Raw genomic sequence first — 19,773 nt, 5'->3', positions numbered from 1 at the left:
CTGTTACCACTGAAGTATCTGTTACAATTCCAACTTTGCAAGATCAACACAAGGGATCACAGGCACACCATAAATTGCTGATAAATAGTTAAACAGTCTGAAAAAAAGGGTTTCCATAGTTTTTAGAGAACTTAGAATGGAAGTTTCTCTCATCCCATTAATTTTGTCCTCTGGAGATGATATGATTTTTGTGGGGAAGAGAAAAGGACATGTCCCAGGTGGATCTTGTTCAAGTGAAGTCCTAGCACAAGTAGTACCAGTGGTGTTATGGCTTTTCCCTCTCTAGCATCCCATCCCAACAGGATGGGAATCTGCCACAGCATTCTTACTGCCTCACCCACGTCTCTCCCAGGATACACTGATCTTGCTAAGCCCTTGTAATTTTCTTAAAAATTTTCCAGAAAAGGACAATGCCAGTTGGAGAGAATAGAAGCACAAGCACAGACTTTCCACCCCCTTTCCTTTGAACAAGCAGAGAGATCATATTGCAAAGTCAGGGACTGGTGTGGTAGAGTAGGACTAAAACATTGCAACAATAACAACACCCAAGAATTTTCATATCCTTTGGAATCATTAATCTTTAGAATTACAATGCAATCTCCCTGCGAATAATGGAGATTTTAACACTTATAACCTCCTGAAATAATTATTCTGAAAGTTTTATTCCACATCCAAAATTTAAAAGTATTCTGCAAATCAGAAAGAGACTGAAACAGGACGTACAATAGTAACATTGGAATTATAATCCCCAGTTACTGAAAGCAGAGTTTGTGATCTGACTCGTATGCTGGCTTCATGGTGGTTACATGTCTGACATGTCTTTACTATTGCCTTTATTTTAAACCAAACACAAGCACCTGAAAATCTTACCAAACAAGGAATCCACTTAAGGAATGTGTGAAATTCAAAGCATTAAAGACTCTCTCTTTTTTTTCCAATGCTTTTTAACTTTTTACCTGAGTATGCACAGTAACAACAGGAAAACAAAGCAGGAAAAGTGTTGTGGCAGCCAAAAAGTAATAGAGGACCTGATGAAAAACAATGAACTCACCTCTATCAACATCAGCCTGGGGTCTGACTTTGCTGATGTGGTATTGTGCTTACCTGGAAGAATAGGCTGACTCTGCTGTAAAACAGGAAGCTCCACAGATATTTCCCCACCAGCCTGGTCCTTGACCAGCAATCGATGCACAGGGAAAGAGAATTGCTCCCCTGAGAGGAGGTTCAGCAACTGCACCTAAATAAAAAATTCCAATTTAACTTGCTGATCTCAGATCAGATGGAACAGAACACAAAATGTGTGTGATGCTGTTGAAATTTGTGCAGGGAGGGCTTTGTGGATGACCTCAAAACCATGAGTTTGGAGCAGTTCTGCTTCCTGGATCCAGCTGCCCAAATCTGACTTTTCACTCAGTCATATTTGAAAGCTAAGGGCAGAGTAACTCGAGTGCAACTGAGAACCAGGTTTTTGCCCGCTCAGGAGCACTCCCACAAGGTCCAGCTGTTGTTCCAGCTGGGACATCCATGGAGGCTGGCACTAGGTGGCATGGCTTACCAAAGACGGAACTTCTCACTGGGAAGCTTGTCAACACTTGTATCTCTATTCCTAGTACTTTTATCAAAACAGGAATTAAAGGGACAGGTTTTGACTCGTCAACACTCCCTGTGACATAAATAAACCATGAAAGTGCTAGCCCCAACTCCAGTAGAAGCCTACAATGCCCATTCTTTTATTCTGTGCCCAGCCTCAAGCATGTAGCAGCAAAAGGACCATATGCACACCAGCTGAAGAGGAAAAGAGGTTATTTTGTACTTCAAAGTATTCCTTAGTAAGCACTTCAGAGGCTGCTGTATGTTCTCATAGTCCGTGATTATGATAATTTTTACCCATATCTCTACTAGATTTTGGATCTAGAGAGAGAAGGAAAGACACTCCTACTCATCGTTTCACTCTGTGCTTTGCAGAATCTAATCTCCTTAATTTGAATACTGAACAAACTCAGAATTACTGGAAACATTTTTATCTCTTTTGCTGCCTGAATATTAAACATTAAAGACAAAGAATTCATCTTGTCTGAAAAACCTGGCACACTTTAGCCTGTCAACATCTGCTGATGAAGCCTGAAAGGAAAATTTGGGTTAGCAAAGCAGCACTTCATGGACATTTCCTGGTCTGATATGATCTCAGTACAGATACAGACACAGAAACCATGGGACACTGATGGAGGTCTAGTTTGCCTAACTACCAAAACAGCTCTGCAGTTGTAGAACACGATCTTTTAATTTTAGTTCTTCCTGAAAAAAAACATAGGTTCCTCAAGAAACGGTGATGCTTAATGCCTGTAGGTTGTTACACTTGTGTGAAGAATAGAAATCAATGGCTGTATTCCTTTGTCTCTGAATCATAAAAAATACTACCTGTAGGGTTTGAATGTATTTCCTTTTTTACCCCTTTTCTTTGATTTTTTGCCTAATGTTGCAAAGGGGGAATGACCTGGCCCTGTCTGATGGACCACTCGCTAAAAACTATATCTGATTGAGATTCCATAAAGAGACAATTAGAATTGATAAATAAATTACTAATGGAACACACTGAAGTATTTGGGTTGGTTTTTTTTAATTTTACTGTTGATTTTAATTAATATATCCTAGGTAGAAAGAAAGGTAATAATCACTTTTCATTTTCTCTTTCCTTTTATTTTTTGTCAGACTTCCTCAGTCTCTCCTTTTAAATGTCTGTCCCCAAAACCCAGAACAACTGAAAAAATAATACCTAGGTTTTATAATCAGGAAATCATAATTTGAATTGAAAGAGATACAATCCCTATAATTCCACCATGAAACCTCCAAGAGTGATAATACATGGCATTTCAGTGTAGACATGAAATGGCTAGAGGTATGAACTTTCCAGATCTGACTCTTCCTTCTGAGTCACAGGCCCAGGTAAAAATAAGCATCAAATAGCCACAGATTTTGAGTACTGATCAATGTATATTTGACTTCAGTGGGCACTTTGCATTAGATACATCTAGATATGCCATGAAATATAATTTTAACATTGAGTTTGCCAGCAGCTTCTAAAGTTCTTCACAAACTGCAGTCTTTTAACTGAAATATAATAAACTCTGGCACAAAGATGGGTGGGTATCAGGCATGCATAGCATATAATTGATACACACAGTACCATATCAGATAATAGGATAAAAGTCAGACCTTAATTTCCAGTCCAGAATCCTATATACTATGTTTCCCAACCAAACCTTGAAATGCAACTAGCTTATTCTCTTTGCATTATTATATTTGCTTAATCTGCATCAAGACATCTTTTTACATAAGGATGGAAAAGGACCTCTCACTGTCTTTTTCTGGTCAGAGAAACAGAAATGGAAACACTTGCAATGCAGTTCCGGTGCTGTGCACAGGGACCCATAGGCATCAGACACAGATTTGGGGAAGACTTGGCTAGACTGGGTTCACTGACTTTATGAGTATAAACAAACTCCAGCACTTTGCAGCATACAACGACTGTAGAAGACTCAGACTAAAGCAGCTAAATTAATCAGTCTTCCTTCCTGCCCAGCCACACATTTTTAAAAACACATAATGTATTAAATTGCAAGCAGACAACCCAGACATCATAAAATGCTTTAATCCCACACAAAAACATTCCTTCATAAGTAATCCCTTAAATGAAGGCGAAAGCATTTGATGAGGCTAATATAATCCCAGGGATTTTTTTTTCTTACTCATATTTTGAATCCACTCTCATAGTGACTGCTTTTGGACAGACAAAATTCTTTCTCACTGCCTTTACCTCTTTGCAGTGCCAGGCAGGAGAGTTTCCTGCATTTGTATTTCCTATACATGTTTTGTAAAGATGTCCCATGTTCCTAGTATTGATCTGCAAAAGAAACACAGCTAATGAAGCACAGAACAATTGTAAAAAAGAAAAGACATGCAACAAAAAATAATTTAGAAACCGTGAGACTTCTGATTTGAGGAATTAAATATTCTGACATTTAAGCAAGGCTTTCCAAATTATTTTACTTCAGATAATCCTTAGACATTTGGGTCTTCTAAAACAACACCCTCAAAAATCCCATTGGCCTGCCAATTCCATTTAAATATCTTCAGAAAGTTGCTGTAGTAATTCCTGGCTGAATATTTGTCTCAGTGAGAAAGACCATCTGTGTGACTAAAAAGTAAAAGTGTTTTGACCCTTAAACCTATTCAGTTTAGCATCTATATTAGTGATCTGCTCCAAAATTATTTTTGCCTCACACATACTTCTGAGTTTCTCCCTACCCCTTCAGGAATGTACGCCTTACAATATTTTGGAAACAATTGTGTTCAGCTTTGATGTTCTTTTTTTACAAATAGTTTCAATTAAATCAAGTTTAAAAGCAGTATTTGAAAGATTAGCTCTTGGGCAGGCTGGATGAATATGTCCAGTACAGATAACAGGGCACTGAGGGAATAACTTTGTGTGAAGGTTATTCAAACAACCTTACTATGAACTCATGTATAGAAATAGAAAGCTTATCTTCAAGGAACTGGAAGTACACCATCAGTCTTCCTTCCTCACTGTATAATTTATTTTGTGTTAATGTAGGCTTGATTTTCTCTCCTTCTGTTGTTTTCCTTAGACTTAATTTTCATGTTTTCATTGACATTGTATAGATGGGTGTGAACCGAGTTCCCTGTATCACAAATTTCCCTGAACTCAGTGTTATAAAAGATAAAGAGACAGAGCAGTGAAGACAGACTACAGTTATTTGCAAATACAGTGCACTCAGAGAGGATTTTCTATCATTTCAGAGTATGTTCTCCCTAATTGTATTCATTGCTATGGGTACTTGCCTAACAGGGGAGTCCTAGATCCCAAACAGTGGGACTGTCCTCCATATCTTGTATTCAAAAGTCATTGTAGGTGAAATTAATTTCAGTAATTGCCACAGGAAACAGCCAACAACATTTATTGTGAAGAACATTATTCAATCTGCCAGGACCTGCTTACTTATTTTATCCACTTCTTTCAATCTGGCTGATACCACAGATGAAGAATGACATCCTCTATCAGGGGTGCTGGATTCTTCTGAGAAGCTCCATAGGCTGAAAAAAGATAAGAACTGCACTTCCTGCAACCCAAACATCAATGGGGCATTTGTGGAAAAGGTGAGCTCTTCATTAATGCTGCCATCAAACACCTTTTCTCAGAAGGGGAGTTGCTATGCTGAATACTAGTGGTGGAAGCCCCTGTTTGTCACATGGCTATAGCAGACACCTGTAAACAACCCCTGACAATCCTATATACACACTCCAGCAATGCAGATAGTGACAAAGGACCTAGTTTGGCTCACCTAAATCACCACATTTTAAAACTGATTGAGGAAGAATTTGTTTGTGTAACTGGAAGCAGAAGCAGTTTCAGATAGATTTATTATAGGTATAAAATTTTCCACTATTTCAATAAAGCAGCGGGTGTTTAATTAAGTTGCAATTTTAGTCCATATCCTAATTCTTCACTTCCTCATTTAATTTTTAATATTGCAGTCCTGTTTCAAATTTGCAAACTAAGCAAGTGTCTGTTGTTGTCTATTTCTTGGTATTTTCTTGGGCACAATGCAAATAAAACACTAGTTTACCTTCAGCAATAGACAGTAAACCTGTTGAATCAAATAAACTTTGGATAAGTGAGTGGGAAGGGATACTAAATTTAGCTCTACATTTAAGTCGTATTTCTCATTTCTAGCTATGTGCAACATAAAAAACTGCCTGTTATCACATAAAGTTTGAAATGTCATGCAATCTGGCAGGAAGCAAGAAGGCAACACAATGAATATATATTACTTACTGTGAAGATGTCTTCATTGCCTCTCTGAAATAATTTTCCCTTCTCTCCATCAAGAAAAATAGGACCCAAACAGCCACGATCCCCATACAATATAATATCAACCTTTGAGCTTGTTCCCGTGGATGGCACATCACTGGTGAGGACTGACACGTTCCATTTCCTAGCTATCAAAAGATAAAAAGGCTCACTGAACTACTTCAACTCAAGATTCTTAAATAAAATGCATTTCTGTAATCAAAATTCTAAATAATAGCCTGCCAATGAATACAGAAATATGTGTTTCACAAAATTACAGCAGGCAAATACTGAGTTTGCTGTGTTGGGCATGTCAAGAAATGTGAGATTGCATTAATATCTTTTATTCTAAATGTTCTATATGACCAAGTCAAATTTGAATGGGTGTACATCACCTTTCAAACAGTTTTGAAATATTGTATCAAATATGGGATTCTCTTTACTTAGTATATATCAGCTCTGCTCAATGCAGTGATGTGTAATGAAAGCCTTGACACTCATCACTTTAAACATTAGGGACTCTGAAAGCAAATTAGCTCTGCTGAAAAAAAGCTGTTTAAGAAAGGATCTGTATCTCTGCAAAGGTGTGATCAGCTACACAGGTGTAGCAGTTTTACCAGTACATGAAGGACTTCGATCTGTTGAAGAAAATCCAGAGGGGGCCAGCAAGCTGATCACAGGGATGAAGAACCTCTGCTAGGAGGAAAGGCTGAGACAATCAGGTTTACTCAGCTGGAAAAGAGAAAGCTTGGTGGGGGGGCTTCCAGTAACTAATGGAGCTTACAGGCAAGACAGGGAGGGACTATTTACAAGAGCATGTAGTCACAGGAAAAGGGACAATGGCTTTAAACTGAAAGAGAACAGGTTTAGACTAGGTATTAGGGGAAAATTCTTCCCTGTGAGGGTGCTGGGGCATTGGAATATTGTCACAATGTGACTTGGGTTTGCCAATTTTAAAATACTTAATTTCTTTCAGAGACAGGACCCAGGAGTAGAGACAAGGCAGGCTCAAAACTTTAAAAGGTACAATAAGAAATTTATTAATAACACAACACACAAAAAAAAAATCATAATAAGATTCCTAGATTATTTCCTCCTCCCTTCATTCCACATTTCTTACCAACAACATACAGAGAACACTTCAGCCAGTTGTCCACCCAAATAATCAGTTCAGTTCACTTAAGAGAGAAAAGTTCCTTTTTTTAGTTATGGCTAAGGGGCTGTCTTCACCTTCACAGTCTGCATCTGCCAGGGACCTACAGAACTATGAATTTTCCTCTCATTCCCACAGTCCTTCCGGAGCTGTGTTATGGGTTATGATGCACACATGGGGTACCACTTTTAAAGGCAGGCTGCTGAAAAACAGAATTCTCTTCATCTCCTTCTCTATCAAATGTCTCTGTTCATATTCCAGTCCCAAATCAGAGAGTTCAATTTCCCCAAGGCAAAAAAGTCTTCTTCTCAAGCACACCAAACCTCCCCAAGTATATTTCACAGTTTAAAGGAATTTTAGTGAAGTCACAATCCCCTCATAGCCCCACAAAAAAGGTTTCCAGCTACTTATCAGCTGCATCTTTTCAATCTCTTCCCATCACGAACTTTATCTTCATTCCGCCGACTTCTGTGGACTTCATTCTTCATCCCTTCTCATTCAGGGCAGCCTAGAGGATTGAGAATCTGATCCAGGCATTAAGAAGTTAAAATTGTATCCAGATCGTGAAGAAGCCATGCAGTCAGCTGGAGGCCTCTTCTGGTATGTGGAGAGTCGAGCCGGGCTGAGCTCCCCACAGAGCCGGTGCCGGGCTGGGATGCCGGGCTGGGCCCCCAGCCAGGGACCCCTGCTCCTCCAGAGGCCGGAAGCCGAAAAAGACCCCCAGCACTTGATCCACTGTGATTTGTAAAAGCAAAATGACTTTTCATTGGTTTCTCGAGCTGTCCATCACCAAATCAGCTCTCTGATTGGTGCCAGCAGCTCACTTGTGAACCCCCAGGAGACAGGACAGCCCCCTCCATTCCCAGGCCACCTGGAGCTTTCCCTGAGGGGAAGCCAACCCTCCGCCCAAGCACCTGAAACCAACACAGGCAGCACAGGAAGGACTTTGATCTTTTGAAGAAAATCCAGAGGGGGCCAGCAAGCTGATCACAGGGATGAAGAACCTCTGCTAGGAGGAAAGGCTGAGAGAATCAGGTTTGCTCAGCTGGAAAAGAGAAAGCTTGGTGGGGGGGCTTCCAGTAACTGAATGGAGCTTACAGGCAAGACAGGGAGGGACTATTTACAAGAGCATGTAGTCACAGGAAAAGGGACAGTGGCTTTAAACTGAAAGAGAACAGGTTTAGACTAGGTATTAGGGGAAAATTCTTCCCTGTGAGGGCGGTGGGGCATTGGAATACATTGACCGGGGAATCTGTGGATGCCTCACCTCTGGAAGTGCTCAAGACCATGTTGGATGAAGCTCTGAGCAACCTGGTGTAAGTGGAGGGTGTCCCTGACCACTGCAGGGGGGCTGGAACCAGATGGGTCCTAAGACCCCTTGCGACCCAAACTATTCATTCAGTGGAAGCTAAGTACCAATGGCATGGAATTAAAAGAAATTGTATCACTGCTGGATACTCCTGTCATCAAGCTAAATGTGAATTTCAGAATTGTCATAGATAGAACACATTTAACTGAGAGTATAAGGAAAAAATAACAACTGTGAGATCTGAGGAAGACAACAGACAGAAACACATTTACTGTCAACAGAGCAGTGTGAGCCTCCTCAAAGGTTGCTGTAATCTGCTTTTCCCACAGCTGAAATTAGCTGATGCTAGAATTCCTGGTTTTTCTTTGCTTGTGTGTGCACCTTTTTTTTACTCATTAAGCTTTATCTCAACCCATGATTCTTCTCTCTTTTACTCTCACCAGTCCCACTGGTGGGGAAGTAAGCAAGCAGCTGAGTGGGGCTTGGTTCTGACTGGAGCTAATCTGTGATACAAGGTGAGAAAATTGTATTAACTATTCTGCATAACTCTTACAGTGGATCAACACTGTGATTAGATTAATGATATTTGATATCATTAGTGCTGTAAAAGTCACGGTGGTTGTTGAATAGTGATATATTGAACAATAAAATGGTCTTTTTTTCCCCCTGACATCCTTAGAATTAAGAGAAATATGCCTTATGCTTTTCAGAGACTATAACCATGATGATTAGAGGAAATGGAGAAAATATTTATATGGGAGAAAAACCTGAGAAAATGTCTGATTTTGTTGATAGATAATAAAGAAGAAAAAGACTTTTCTAAGTAAATTACAGTGATGGCTTTGGGACACATGTATATAAACTAAGCATGAGTAGGCTGAGGATGGAAACTAGGAAACATTAGAGACAGACACCAGAAGCAGGACACAAGCTCTAGAACATCTGTCTGGTGGAAGTTGCAATGACTACAGAGAAAAAGATCTTAAATGAGATTTAATTATTAAATGTAATCACTTACCTAATTGTTTCCTTCTAGTAAGTGGCTGAACTAGATAAACTGAGAGTTCCTGGGACTTTGATCTTTATGTTATGTTTAAATTATTTTTAAATTATGTATAAATTATTTTTAAATTATGGTAAGGCAAAAACTGAGTTCCTTCTAGATGTATGGCATGCTCTCTATAAATCCCAGAATGCTTGCTATATGTTCTTCTATGCTACTCAAGTAGCTCATATTGCTCCTCATGGTTTTTTTTGCTTCTGTCAATCAGTATGTTGCTCTAGCATTGCAAGGTTCTCTCTTCAGCCTTCTCCAATCTTTAACTATGAAAACAATTTTATTTCATCTGTGCATCTCAGACATCTGATATTCTCTATCTTTGCTTCAAACCAGGCAGGGTTTGATTGGATTTGAGACTGGATGATAGGAAAAATTACTTCACTGGAAGGGTCATCAAGTATTGGAGGCTGTCCAGGGAAGCGGCTGAGTCACCAGCCCTGAAGGTATTTAAAAGATGGGTAGATGTGGCACCTGGGGACATGGTATAATGCTGGACTTTGCAATTCTGGGTTAATGGACTCAAAGACCTTTTCTAACTTAAATGATTCCATTATTCTCTGATCTTCCCTGTACCACTAATGGATACATAAACCCTATGACAGTGGTACATTTCACTGTGAATCTTTTGTCCTGCTCTGAGGTGACCATTTTATTCCTTCTCTTTCAGCTAACGTACAGAGATCAAAACCAAGCCTTTCAGTTAATATTCATCTCAACACTTGCTGTGGTCTCTGCTAATTGTAACCTTAGGGAGTACCTCACATCTCATGTTTTGAATGCTTAGTTTGCTAAGTAACTCTCAGTAACTCAGTAATAAGGATCTGATTAAAGGTTCTTGAACTTTGATCTGGAAACACTGAGGTGTTGTGAATGCAGCACTGAGTGCTGTGAATCCAAGAGAAAGACTGTGAGTGATGGAGATATATATATAGCTGTTAATTTGCCTATCATTTAGACATTATTTACAGAATGCTATATGACATTCAGATAGATTCCAGTAATTTTGAGTTTCATTTTTCAAATAAACATTTTATTTCTTTATCGACATGTAAAGGGATGAAAAAATACCATTGAGACTCTTCACTTGGAGCAATTCCAAAACATGTGAAGGAGGACACCACAAGAAGTGGAGATGGACAGAAGAACATCAGAAACAAGGGCAGCATAAGAAATAACACATAGCTATTTTGTGTGAAATATATGAGACAATGCATCTTGCTTTAGAGTTATAACATTAGTTTATTACATAGAATACACCGCTTCAAACAACAGAAATATAACATTTTTTTAGGGGGAAATATATCAGCCACTGAACTTCTAAAAACACTGAGGAGTGCTTCTAGGTTTCCCACCTGTGCTACAAACCCCTTTTGCTTCACATCTAACTTCTACTTCCCTTCCACGTGCCTTCTGTCCCACGCTGACACAATCAAAGCCTCTGGGCCAAGAGGAATTTGCGTCAGCCTTTTATTAGGTCCCCAGTCTGGATAATCAAAGGATCATGACCCAGGGCTTATCACAGCATGTACATCCTAGTTATTCTAGACACAGTCTTCAAGAGTACAGAATGGCCAAATTCTCATTGTCTACCTGAAAAGTAGCACCTTCTATTTCCAGGTATATGTCTGACTTCATTGACATTGAAGAGAGGTACTGTGCAGTGTTAGAAACTAAAATCTAACAAAAAAAAAAAAAAAAGAAATAGTTTCTCTAATCAAAATATACATTAAGTATTTTCCAATTCCATGTATTACATAATTTACTGAAAATTGTAAACCATATGTAGGTGCTTACTAAATACATGCAGTATTTAAAAAAATTCTGTAAACAGGTATCCAAAATAACTCTAACAACAGATTGAAAGACCCTGAAACATATTGCATATGACTTGAAAATGCAACATATAAAAAAAAACCAAAAAAACCATAAAAAACCAAAAATAAATTAAACAAAAACCAAAACCAAACAGAACAAAAAACAAAAAGCTCACACAAACAAAAGAAAAAACCAAAGCAAAACAACACAAAAACACAAATACAATCTCTAAAGTACAGATACACGTAAAGTTAGAACGCACAACTAAAATGTTCAGTGTATGTAGAACAAATTTAAGAGTAAGTGGTGCTGCCTCAGAAGGAAATATGGCAAGAGCAGTCAGGAAGTCCATTTACAAACAGTCTCCATTCTCAGTTCCTAAATATTCTCCTTTCCTAGTGTCCCCTGAGTTAAAAAGGCCAACTTTATTCAGTGTCTGGATGACCCAACATGGAAGAATCTCTTTACTCACATACACATTCAGCAGCTGGCCTTTAAAATCTCAAACAACAATTTTTTTATGCACATCTATATGAAATTAACATGACTTCTGTTTCCTGCTTGTTATTGTATTACAGCATTTGAATAGTATGTCCTACTTTTCATTTCAAATTAAACATATCAGTTGATTTTTTTCTGGGAAAAGCATTTCTACTGAAAAGCAGTTTTCAAGCTTCTTCTCAAATGTCATGGAACATAAAAATCTTATCTTAACGCTTGGGCAGGTATTTCAAACTTCAGTTCTCTGTTGAAACAAGCAGCCGTCATTTCTCTAAAATTAGATGATTGGTGTACAACTATCTCTTAACAGATAATGCTTCAGGGAAAAACAGTTTCCTAGCAAATAAATTATTGCCTTAGAAGAACAACTTTTTTTCGTATGATGGTTCCCACAAAAATTTAATTAATATTTGTATGTCAGCACTGATATACAATTGTAACTTTTTTTTTTTCTAGTTATTCACACTGGGAGTTTTATTGGTTGCATTGTTCAGAAGTATATGATATGATTTTTTTTTCTGAAGATGTTTTCACTAACCTAATGCAATGAAAATTCCAAGATCTTTATTTTAAGTTTTTCTTATCTTTACTATTTCCAATGTTCATTGTAGAAGAGCAAACTACTTCTTTGTCTTCTTCTTCTTCTTCTTCTTCTTCTTCTTCTTCTTCTGTAGGAAAGGCATTTTTGTTTTTCAGATTCTCAGAGTCTTTATGTTCAATGCTATTTAAGGAAGTGTCACACTTCAGAAATGCTTCAGAATGACAGATTTTTGCTGAATCTGCCAACATGGGAGAAAATTTTTCTTCAACAATATAAATTACATTTATTCTTAAGTTTTGACATATTTTTGTCTTTCCATTGGGTAGCTCAGTATTTGTGCCTGTGACAAGATCACTGGGTATGTGTTTGGATACACTATTTTGACAATTTCTGGCTTCTGTGGGGTTTACATTGATATCCTCGGTAATATGTAACTCCCCTAAAATATTTCTATCCTTCAAAGATGAGGATGCAAGTATTCCACAGTTACTAATAAAATCTAAAGTGTTATCAGCATAAAATCTATTAAAGATATTATTAGCAATCTTATTGATAGAGTTATTCTTCGAAGTCACATGAATATTTTTGTCTGCCAGGTATTGACCCAGCCATTCTGAATGTTTGGTCTTTTTGGCCAACAAATATGGACCCAGCTGGTTCTCAATATCAGATGCCTTTTGGTAGGCATATCCTCTCTGTTCCTCATTAATTGGTATTATTGTTACCATCAGTATTGGGCAATGTTGGCCACATATGGCATGGAGTCTATCCAGAGAATCTTCTTCATGAAGAGCACTTCTATCATCATTATTAACATTAGTTGGCTGAGACTGTATGGGTACAGCATTTGAAGGCTTTTCCAATGGATGCACCTTGTTATCAGGCAATCTAAATTCTGCAGATGAAAAGGCTGGAAAATTGGTGTCAGCCTGTGTGGAAGTAGAACCTACCACGGTTGATGGATTGGTCTTGTCTTTGGTTGGTGCAGGAAGGATCTTACCATTGCGACTAGATTTGCCTTTTGAATTTGACTCATCCTGAAGGGGGTCTGAATCACTATTATGAGGCATATTGAAGTAGCTGCAAAATTTTTCAGGGGGTTTCACCATGTCTTCAAGCTCTGAAGAAGGGATCTCATCAAGGGCAGGGTACTGATCCAGATTGCCAAAGTGAGAGTATGGAACTTCATCACTTTCGATTGATGTTGTATCCAAATTACCGTACATTCCAATCCGTTCAGGTGGTGACCTTCTTATCAAATGATTTTCTTTCAGAAGCCATTTGCCTTTATCTATCAATATTCCTTCATCTTCACTAGCCTGAATGCTAGGTTGACAAGGTTGATTTGGAGATTCCCCTAAACAGTCATTAGCATAACTTGTCTCTTCTCTGTTAAGAGCAGATTGTGGTGTTGGTAAAGGAGTCTTTTCTCTTCTCAATACACTGTCATCTTTGTTTGCTTTTACTGGATATTCTTGTGATGGTAATGAAGAATGTGACAATTTCTCTGCAGAACAAGATAAAGATTCTTGAGAAAAATAAATTATTTTTTCCCCCACTGCAGAGTGGAATCCTCCAGTATCAGCTTGAAATACTTTTGACGTGTAAGGAAATCCTTTGTGAAAGTCAGGTTTAAATGAAGCTTCTGTCTTGCCATAGAGTCTTTCAATAGTTCTCTTTACATAGCCAGTATTATAATGCTTTTCAAGTGCTTCCTCCCCACTTTCATTGGTCAAGTCACTGGATGCTCTAAAGTTGTAATCACTCTCTTCACTATCTGGTCTGTAATCTGACCAGTCTGAAGTAGCAGGACTTTTTAAGCATTTTTTCATTTGAGAGGTGTCAGAACACATTTTATTCTCTGGTTCTTCTACTTGTAATTTCAGTTCTCCTTCAGTCATGTCACATTCTGTAATGTGCTTTGATTCATAACGAAATGATAATGGAGAGACTGTAGATAACCTCTCAGAGGTTTCCTCAGATATTTCTGCATCTTCCTTGTCACCCTGTACAGAATAATCCTCATTATTATATTCTACAGAGGTTTCAGCATCTAGTGTAGGTTGGTTTTTTGGGGTTTTGTCAATATCTGCCATCCTTGGACCAACAGCCTCATCTTCATTTTTATCAGTTGTAACAGATACAATGCCTTTTTCACCTTCTAACTCAGAAGTATCCTGATCTAAAATACAATTGTTATCATTAGAAGTTTCGCTATGAGCTGTGGAATTAGGTTCTACTGAAGACTCTGACTCTTCATTAATAAATGATGTATCTTGAGTTTGTTCATACAGGCTATCAGGCATTTCTTCATTTCCTTCCAGTGTCTCTACAGCTGATGGAAGGCTACAGGTATTTGAATTAGTATTGGCATATTGACCATCTAGTTGTGTTTTGGGAGCAGTCATGTCTGAAGTCTCTGTTTCTTTACAAAGATCCCTCTCTATGTCAAAGCAGCTTTCTGATTCTCCAGTTAATTTTAGAGCTTCTTCATAATTGACACTGTCCATTGCAATACAAGGCTCAACTGATTCTTTGCATTCATGCAAATGCACATCACCAGGAATTTCAGATATGGGGATATTCTCATGTGTGGAGTCCTGCTTTTCAAGTTCCTTTCTTAAGTGTAATAAGTTATTTTCTGTTGATTGTTGGAGATGTGAGAAGACAGCCTTCAGCTCATCAGCTTGTTCTACAGCTGCACTTTGTTTCAGACATTTTAACTGCATAAATATTTCAGAACAGCTACAGGCATTTTTGTGCATATCATCTGTGGTTGTCCCAATCAAACTCTCTCTCAGATTCAGTAAAAGTAGCCAAGCTAGGAGGGCATTGGAAGAAGAACCAAAAGCTGCAGGAGAAAGATCTGAAAAGCTGCAAGATTTTCCAAGGCATCCACTATGTTCTTTCTGCAGACCAAGCAAAGCTGATTGTAGTTCATGCAGCAACATGCTAGACATGCAATTATTCTGAACTTCAATTCCAATCTTCTCACTTACAATTGTGCAATCAGCTTGAACAGCAACTTCAGATCTTTTTCTTTGGTATAGGTTGGTAAGGTGAACGTCAGCTTCTGCCATCTTTTTATCAGTGTCATGTTCTTCATGAAACAATTGTAGCTTGCTGTCCTGGTGAAATTCTGACTTTAGTGAATACATGGTTTCTTTTACTGTAGATGCATTAGAATGAATTAAGAAGTCAGTTTGTATTTCATCTGAATGTTTGGCCGAGTCTTCTGAAATTCTCATTTTACCAATAGGCTTCAATGGTTTTTTTGTTAGATTATCTTCAAGTAGATGTTTTTTTCCAGTTACACGTATGCTATTTGTGATAAATCTAGCTTCTTTTTCTATGGAAGCATCAGTATTTTCTTTAGGAAAAGAAGAGGCGTTGCTATTCTCTGCAGTCCCTTCTTTTTTCTTTATAGGGGGTAAGACAGAATTTGATAATGAATTTTTCAGCCAAGTTTGGACATAGTTTTCACGTGAATGTTCAACACCCTCCTCTTGAAAACTCTCCTGGTTTAGAGCCTCTAGTGTAATGGCACTCTCTGACATATTTATCTTATTTACACCTTTACCTAGATTTTTCTTCATCGCCTTCTGCTTTTTCTCTTTCTTTGACAGCAAATGTTCTGAATTATTCTTTTCTTTTTCAAAGGTAGGATTTTTTGGCACTTCTGACAATGGCTTTGAAGTCACTGATGAGTTAGGTATCTGTTTGGAAGAACTGGTTATAAGATGTGAGCCTTCTTTGTCAATACTAAGGGCATCCTGACTGTGTCCAGATTCATTGTTTGAATCAGCTGCCATTAGACCATCTTCACTCTTTGCAGATGAAATTATACTACTTTTTTTGCCTGACTTCAATTTTATCTTGGCTAACTTCTTGTTATTACTTCTTCTTTTTTTATTAGAGGATGATGATCCATTTTGTTCTACAGAATCCTGGTGATAGAACTCATCTTCAAGATATATGGTTTTGTTTGAATTGGCAGATCCATCATTGTTTTTTGCAAAATATTCAGATCCTTTTTTCTGAGGCATTTCAGAGTATTTATCCACAGCCTCTCTTGTGGAATCCCGTGTAATATGCAATCCTTCACTTTTAATTGCCTCTGAAATGTCTTGATCTTGATTTTCATATGTACCTTGCTCTAGCAAGCTAGGTGATTTTCTTTTCTTCTTCTTCTTTTTGGTGAGGGATGATGTAGATTGGCTGTCCTCAATGAGTGGTGTCATCACAGATTCAGTCGTGGTACAGATTTGACTCTCACTTTCAGTAACACTAGGAAAGAATCCAGTTGTTGGATTTACGTTCTCAGTAGGACTCTTACTACATGGATGTGCCATCATCTTCATCTGACTATGTCCAGTACAGGCTGAATCTTGAGAAACAGCTATTAAATCAGTAGCTTGGCATTTTAACTCTTCTTTTGACTGACACAACTCTGAATACGTAATGAAAGAACTCACTGATCTTTTTATTTGTTTAATATCATATGACTTATGGATGTGATCTGCTGTACCTGGCCTACCTGTCTGATAAGTTTTTGATGATGGTATGAAACCACTGATGTTAGCTTCAGAGGCTGATACTAAACTACTATGTGCACCTTGTCCCACAACTGATTTTTCCAATATATTTTGTACCATGTCATCCTCATCAGGCACTTCTAATGTCTCAGTATTTGTGGTTTCTATTAACTCACTACTTTTGTGGCTTACTTTTAAAAGCATTTCTTCTTTTATATTCTCTGAAGAAAGCTTTAATAAAGCATTGTCATTCATCTCATTAAACTTTGGATTACAGACACTTGATTTTTTTCTGCTTGAATGAGCTACCATGCAATACTCAGATGTTTTTTCCCCATTCTCTATTTCCTCACTGTAGGAAAACTGTCCTATTGTCTTCTCTTGAACCTCTTTCTCAGATACCAAGGTAACACTTTCAACTACTGCTTTCTTTTGTCTGACACACCTTGGCCCAGGGGTGGGAGGCCTATAAAAGTGAGGCTTGATATTTTCCTCAGGTACCCTGCCTACATCTAACTCTGCAGAATTGCTCTTCTCAGAGACAATACAGTCAGCAGTTTTCAAATCAGATTCTGATTCTTTGTCTGACACTTCCTCATTGGATTGCTGTAACGAGTCTTCCTCTACTTTATTGCAGCTCTTCAAAAATGAAGCATCTTTTGTATTTATACAGTCTGATGTATTTACATTGGATGAGCAGTCTTCCACATTCATTGCAGAAGAATTGTAAATGGAGATTTTTTTGTCATCAGAAAGGCCCGCACGACTTACAGTGGTTGTCCACTTAATGGTTTCTTCCTCTTTAATTTTGAATCGAACTTTCATTTCCACTGTGATACTGCCATCTTGATTAACATGAACAGATTTCTCAATGTCGTCTTGATACTGCGCCACAGACAAGCCTTCACCAATAACTGACTGATTTCCTTCTATCCCATTTTGGCTGTCAAGAACATAGGAAGAATCTGAGTTGTTATCATTTGAGTTGTTATCATTGCTGAATTCTTTATCAGAACAAACTGAGAATATCTGAGATCTTGAACTAGAGTCCGTTTCACCTCTCACTACCAATAATTACATTGAAAGAATGCAGATTCATTCAGTAGACAGAAAGTAGAGTAGACAAATACCATGGATAAGGATCCAGATGATGAGACAGCAGACAGGCAAAAAGAAGGAGAAAAGAAGAAAGGAGAAAAATTAGTATTAAAGGTGCTAATGAAGTGTGTTATTTCACATGCTTTGGGTTTTTTTATTATTTATTTTGCATTAGAAAGTACAGAAAAAAACAATGGGCAATCTTGCTATTCTTCTAGGAAGTTTTTCAGAGAAAGAAATATAAATAAGTCTTTAAAAAGAATTAACCATTTAAATATTTGTCCACTTAATTTTATTTCACAATAAGTTCTTTCTAATGCCAGAACAATAGTCTTATTTAAAGCTCCAAAGCCTAAAAAAGTACTAGATGATCTAATTTTATACTTGGTTGAGAGCCGAGTTTGCCTGGAGCTTTTCAAGGGATTCATAGGGGCTTACTTGTTTGGGCTTCAAGCTTCCAGCTTTACTTCTTCTTCATGCTTTAGTGATCACTAATATATCATTTCCCATTAGTTCTTACAGTTAGTACTAAAACATGTCAGTCAAGGTGAATATGTATGTCCCTGGGCTTAATCTAACAATCTACAGTACATGAGTAACTACTCTTTGTAATGTCACTGACACGTGAGGAAAGCGTTCATATCCAGTCCTCAGGACTGGCCTTCTATAAAGAAGATATGTTAGCACAATATATATTCCCACAATATGTTTTGATGACTCTGCAATAACTTGTGTCTTTTAAAAAATTTTATCACATCTCTCTCACCCAGTTGTCACTGACAAGTTAAGAGCTCAAAGCACATGAGACAAGAATAAAGTTTTGCTGTCTTCCAAGGTCTTCTGCATGTGCAAGGGAAACAATGCATGTACGACCACACCAAGGTATGAACAACGGCCACTGATATCCATGATCCACCACTTAATAGGTTTCACTTGCAAAAAGCATTTCAACACATGCGATATTACCTTACCTACATTTCTTGAATTTATTTTTTTGTTTGTTTGGTTTTAAAATGGTCTCATGTCAAGACTTTTACAGTAAAATATTACCATTATATAAAAATGTCTATAACTTCAGTTTCCCAAGCATATGCTTTACAACAAACTGAATAAGAGACAAAAGCTTGTACTAACTCTTCTAACACAGACCAGAACTTATGCTTCACAGAGTAAAAATCTCACCTTCTCTGTCTCAGAATATGCAATTGGAACAAACATGCTGAAATTTCCATTTTTCATTTTCATATCATCAATAATATCTCCTATACTTGATACTGTTTAAATTCTCACGCTAAAGACAAAAAGAGGGTTGTTTTTTCCTCCCTCCTTCTGTGATTGCTGTTAACTAAGAATTAGAAGCAGGAGATAATCAGATTCAGCAACTGAGATTTTCTACAATTGCAAGGCTCAGTCTCTGTCTCAGAGCAAAATCTGGGTAGGATTTTTATTTCTGCAGAACTTTTATTCTCAAAATGTTCTTATTCATTGTCTCTTGACTCATTAGTTATGCTCTGGAAACAAGTCTCAAGCTGTGCAAATCAAAGCACATGAAGGCTAAAAAAACCTAAGATTAATAACTCAGTGGGGAGATAATAAAGTGCAAGGACTGTGAATGAAACTCCCTCAAGCAAATGGATATCAAATGTCTTATATAAAAACGTGTTCCATGGCACTGTCAGGGTTACTGTGGAAAGCCCCAGTACAGTAACAATTACAGTGTTCCCTGGGTTCTCCAGTACAGCATGAAGCTGTAGCAAAAGAAGAGAGTACCTCTGGATTAAGGAAGTTCCTGCAGACAGTACCCCAACCCTACATCATGCTCTAATGTCAGGAATTCCCACAGGACCTAAATCTCTGGTACTTCAGCATTTCATTTCCCTCGACCTCAGGCT

General features: G+C 37.8%; 1 protein-coding gene across 1 annotated transcript in view; it reads right to left on the bottom strand.

Moving 5' to 3' along the window:
- RP1 (RP1 axonemal microtubule associated) overlaps positions 1 to 19,773 on the bottom strand; it is a gene marked incomplete at both ends in the record, with an annotated part of 160,715 nt that overhangs the window by 137,985 nt on the left and 2,957 nt on the right. Inside the window, 3 exon segments of the mRNA XM_079299550.1 lie at positions 1,105 to 1,237; positions 5,855 to 6,018; positions 12,298 to 17,847. Coding sequence (XP_079155676.1) covers positions 1,105 to 1,237; positions 5,855 to 6,018; positions 12,298 to 17,847 — 5,847 coding nt within the window.

Source organism: Erithacus rubecula (genome assembly GCF_903797595.1).
Source record: "Erithacus rubecula genome assembly, chromosome: 3".
Lineage (NCBI taxonomy): Eukaryota > Metazoa > Chordata > Aves > Passeriformes > Muscicapidae > Erithacus > Erithacus rubecula.
The sequence above is the reverse complement of the archived record's forward strand: the minus strand, read 5'-3'. Positions and strand labels throughout refer to the sequence as shown.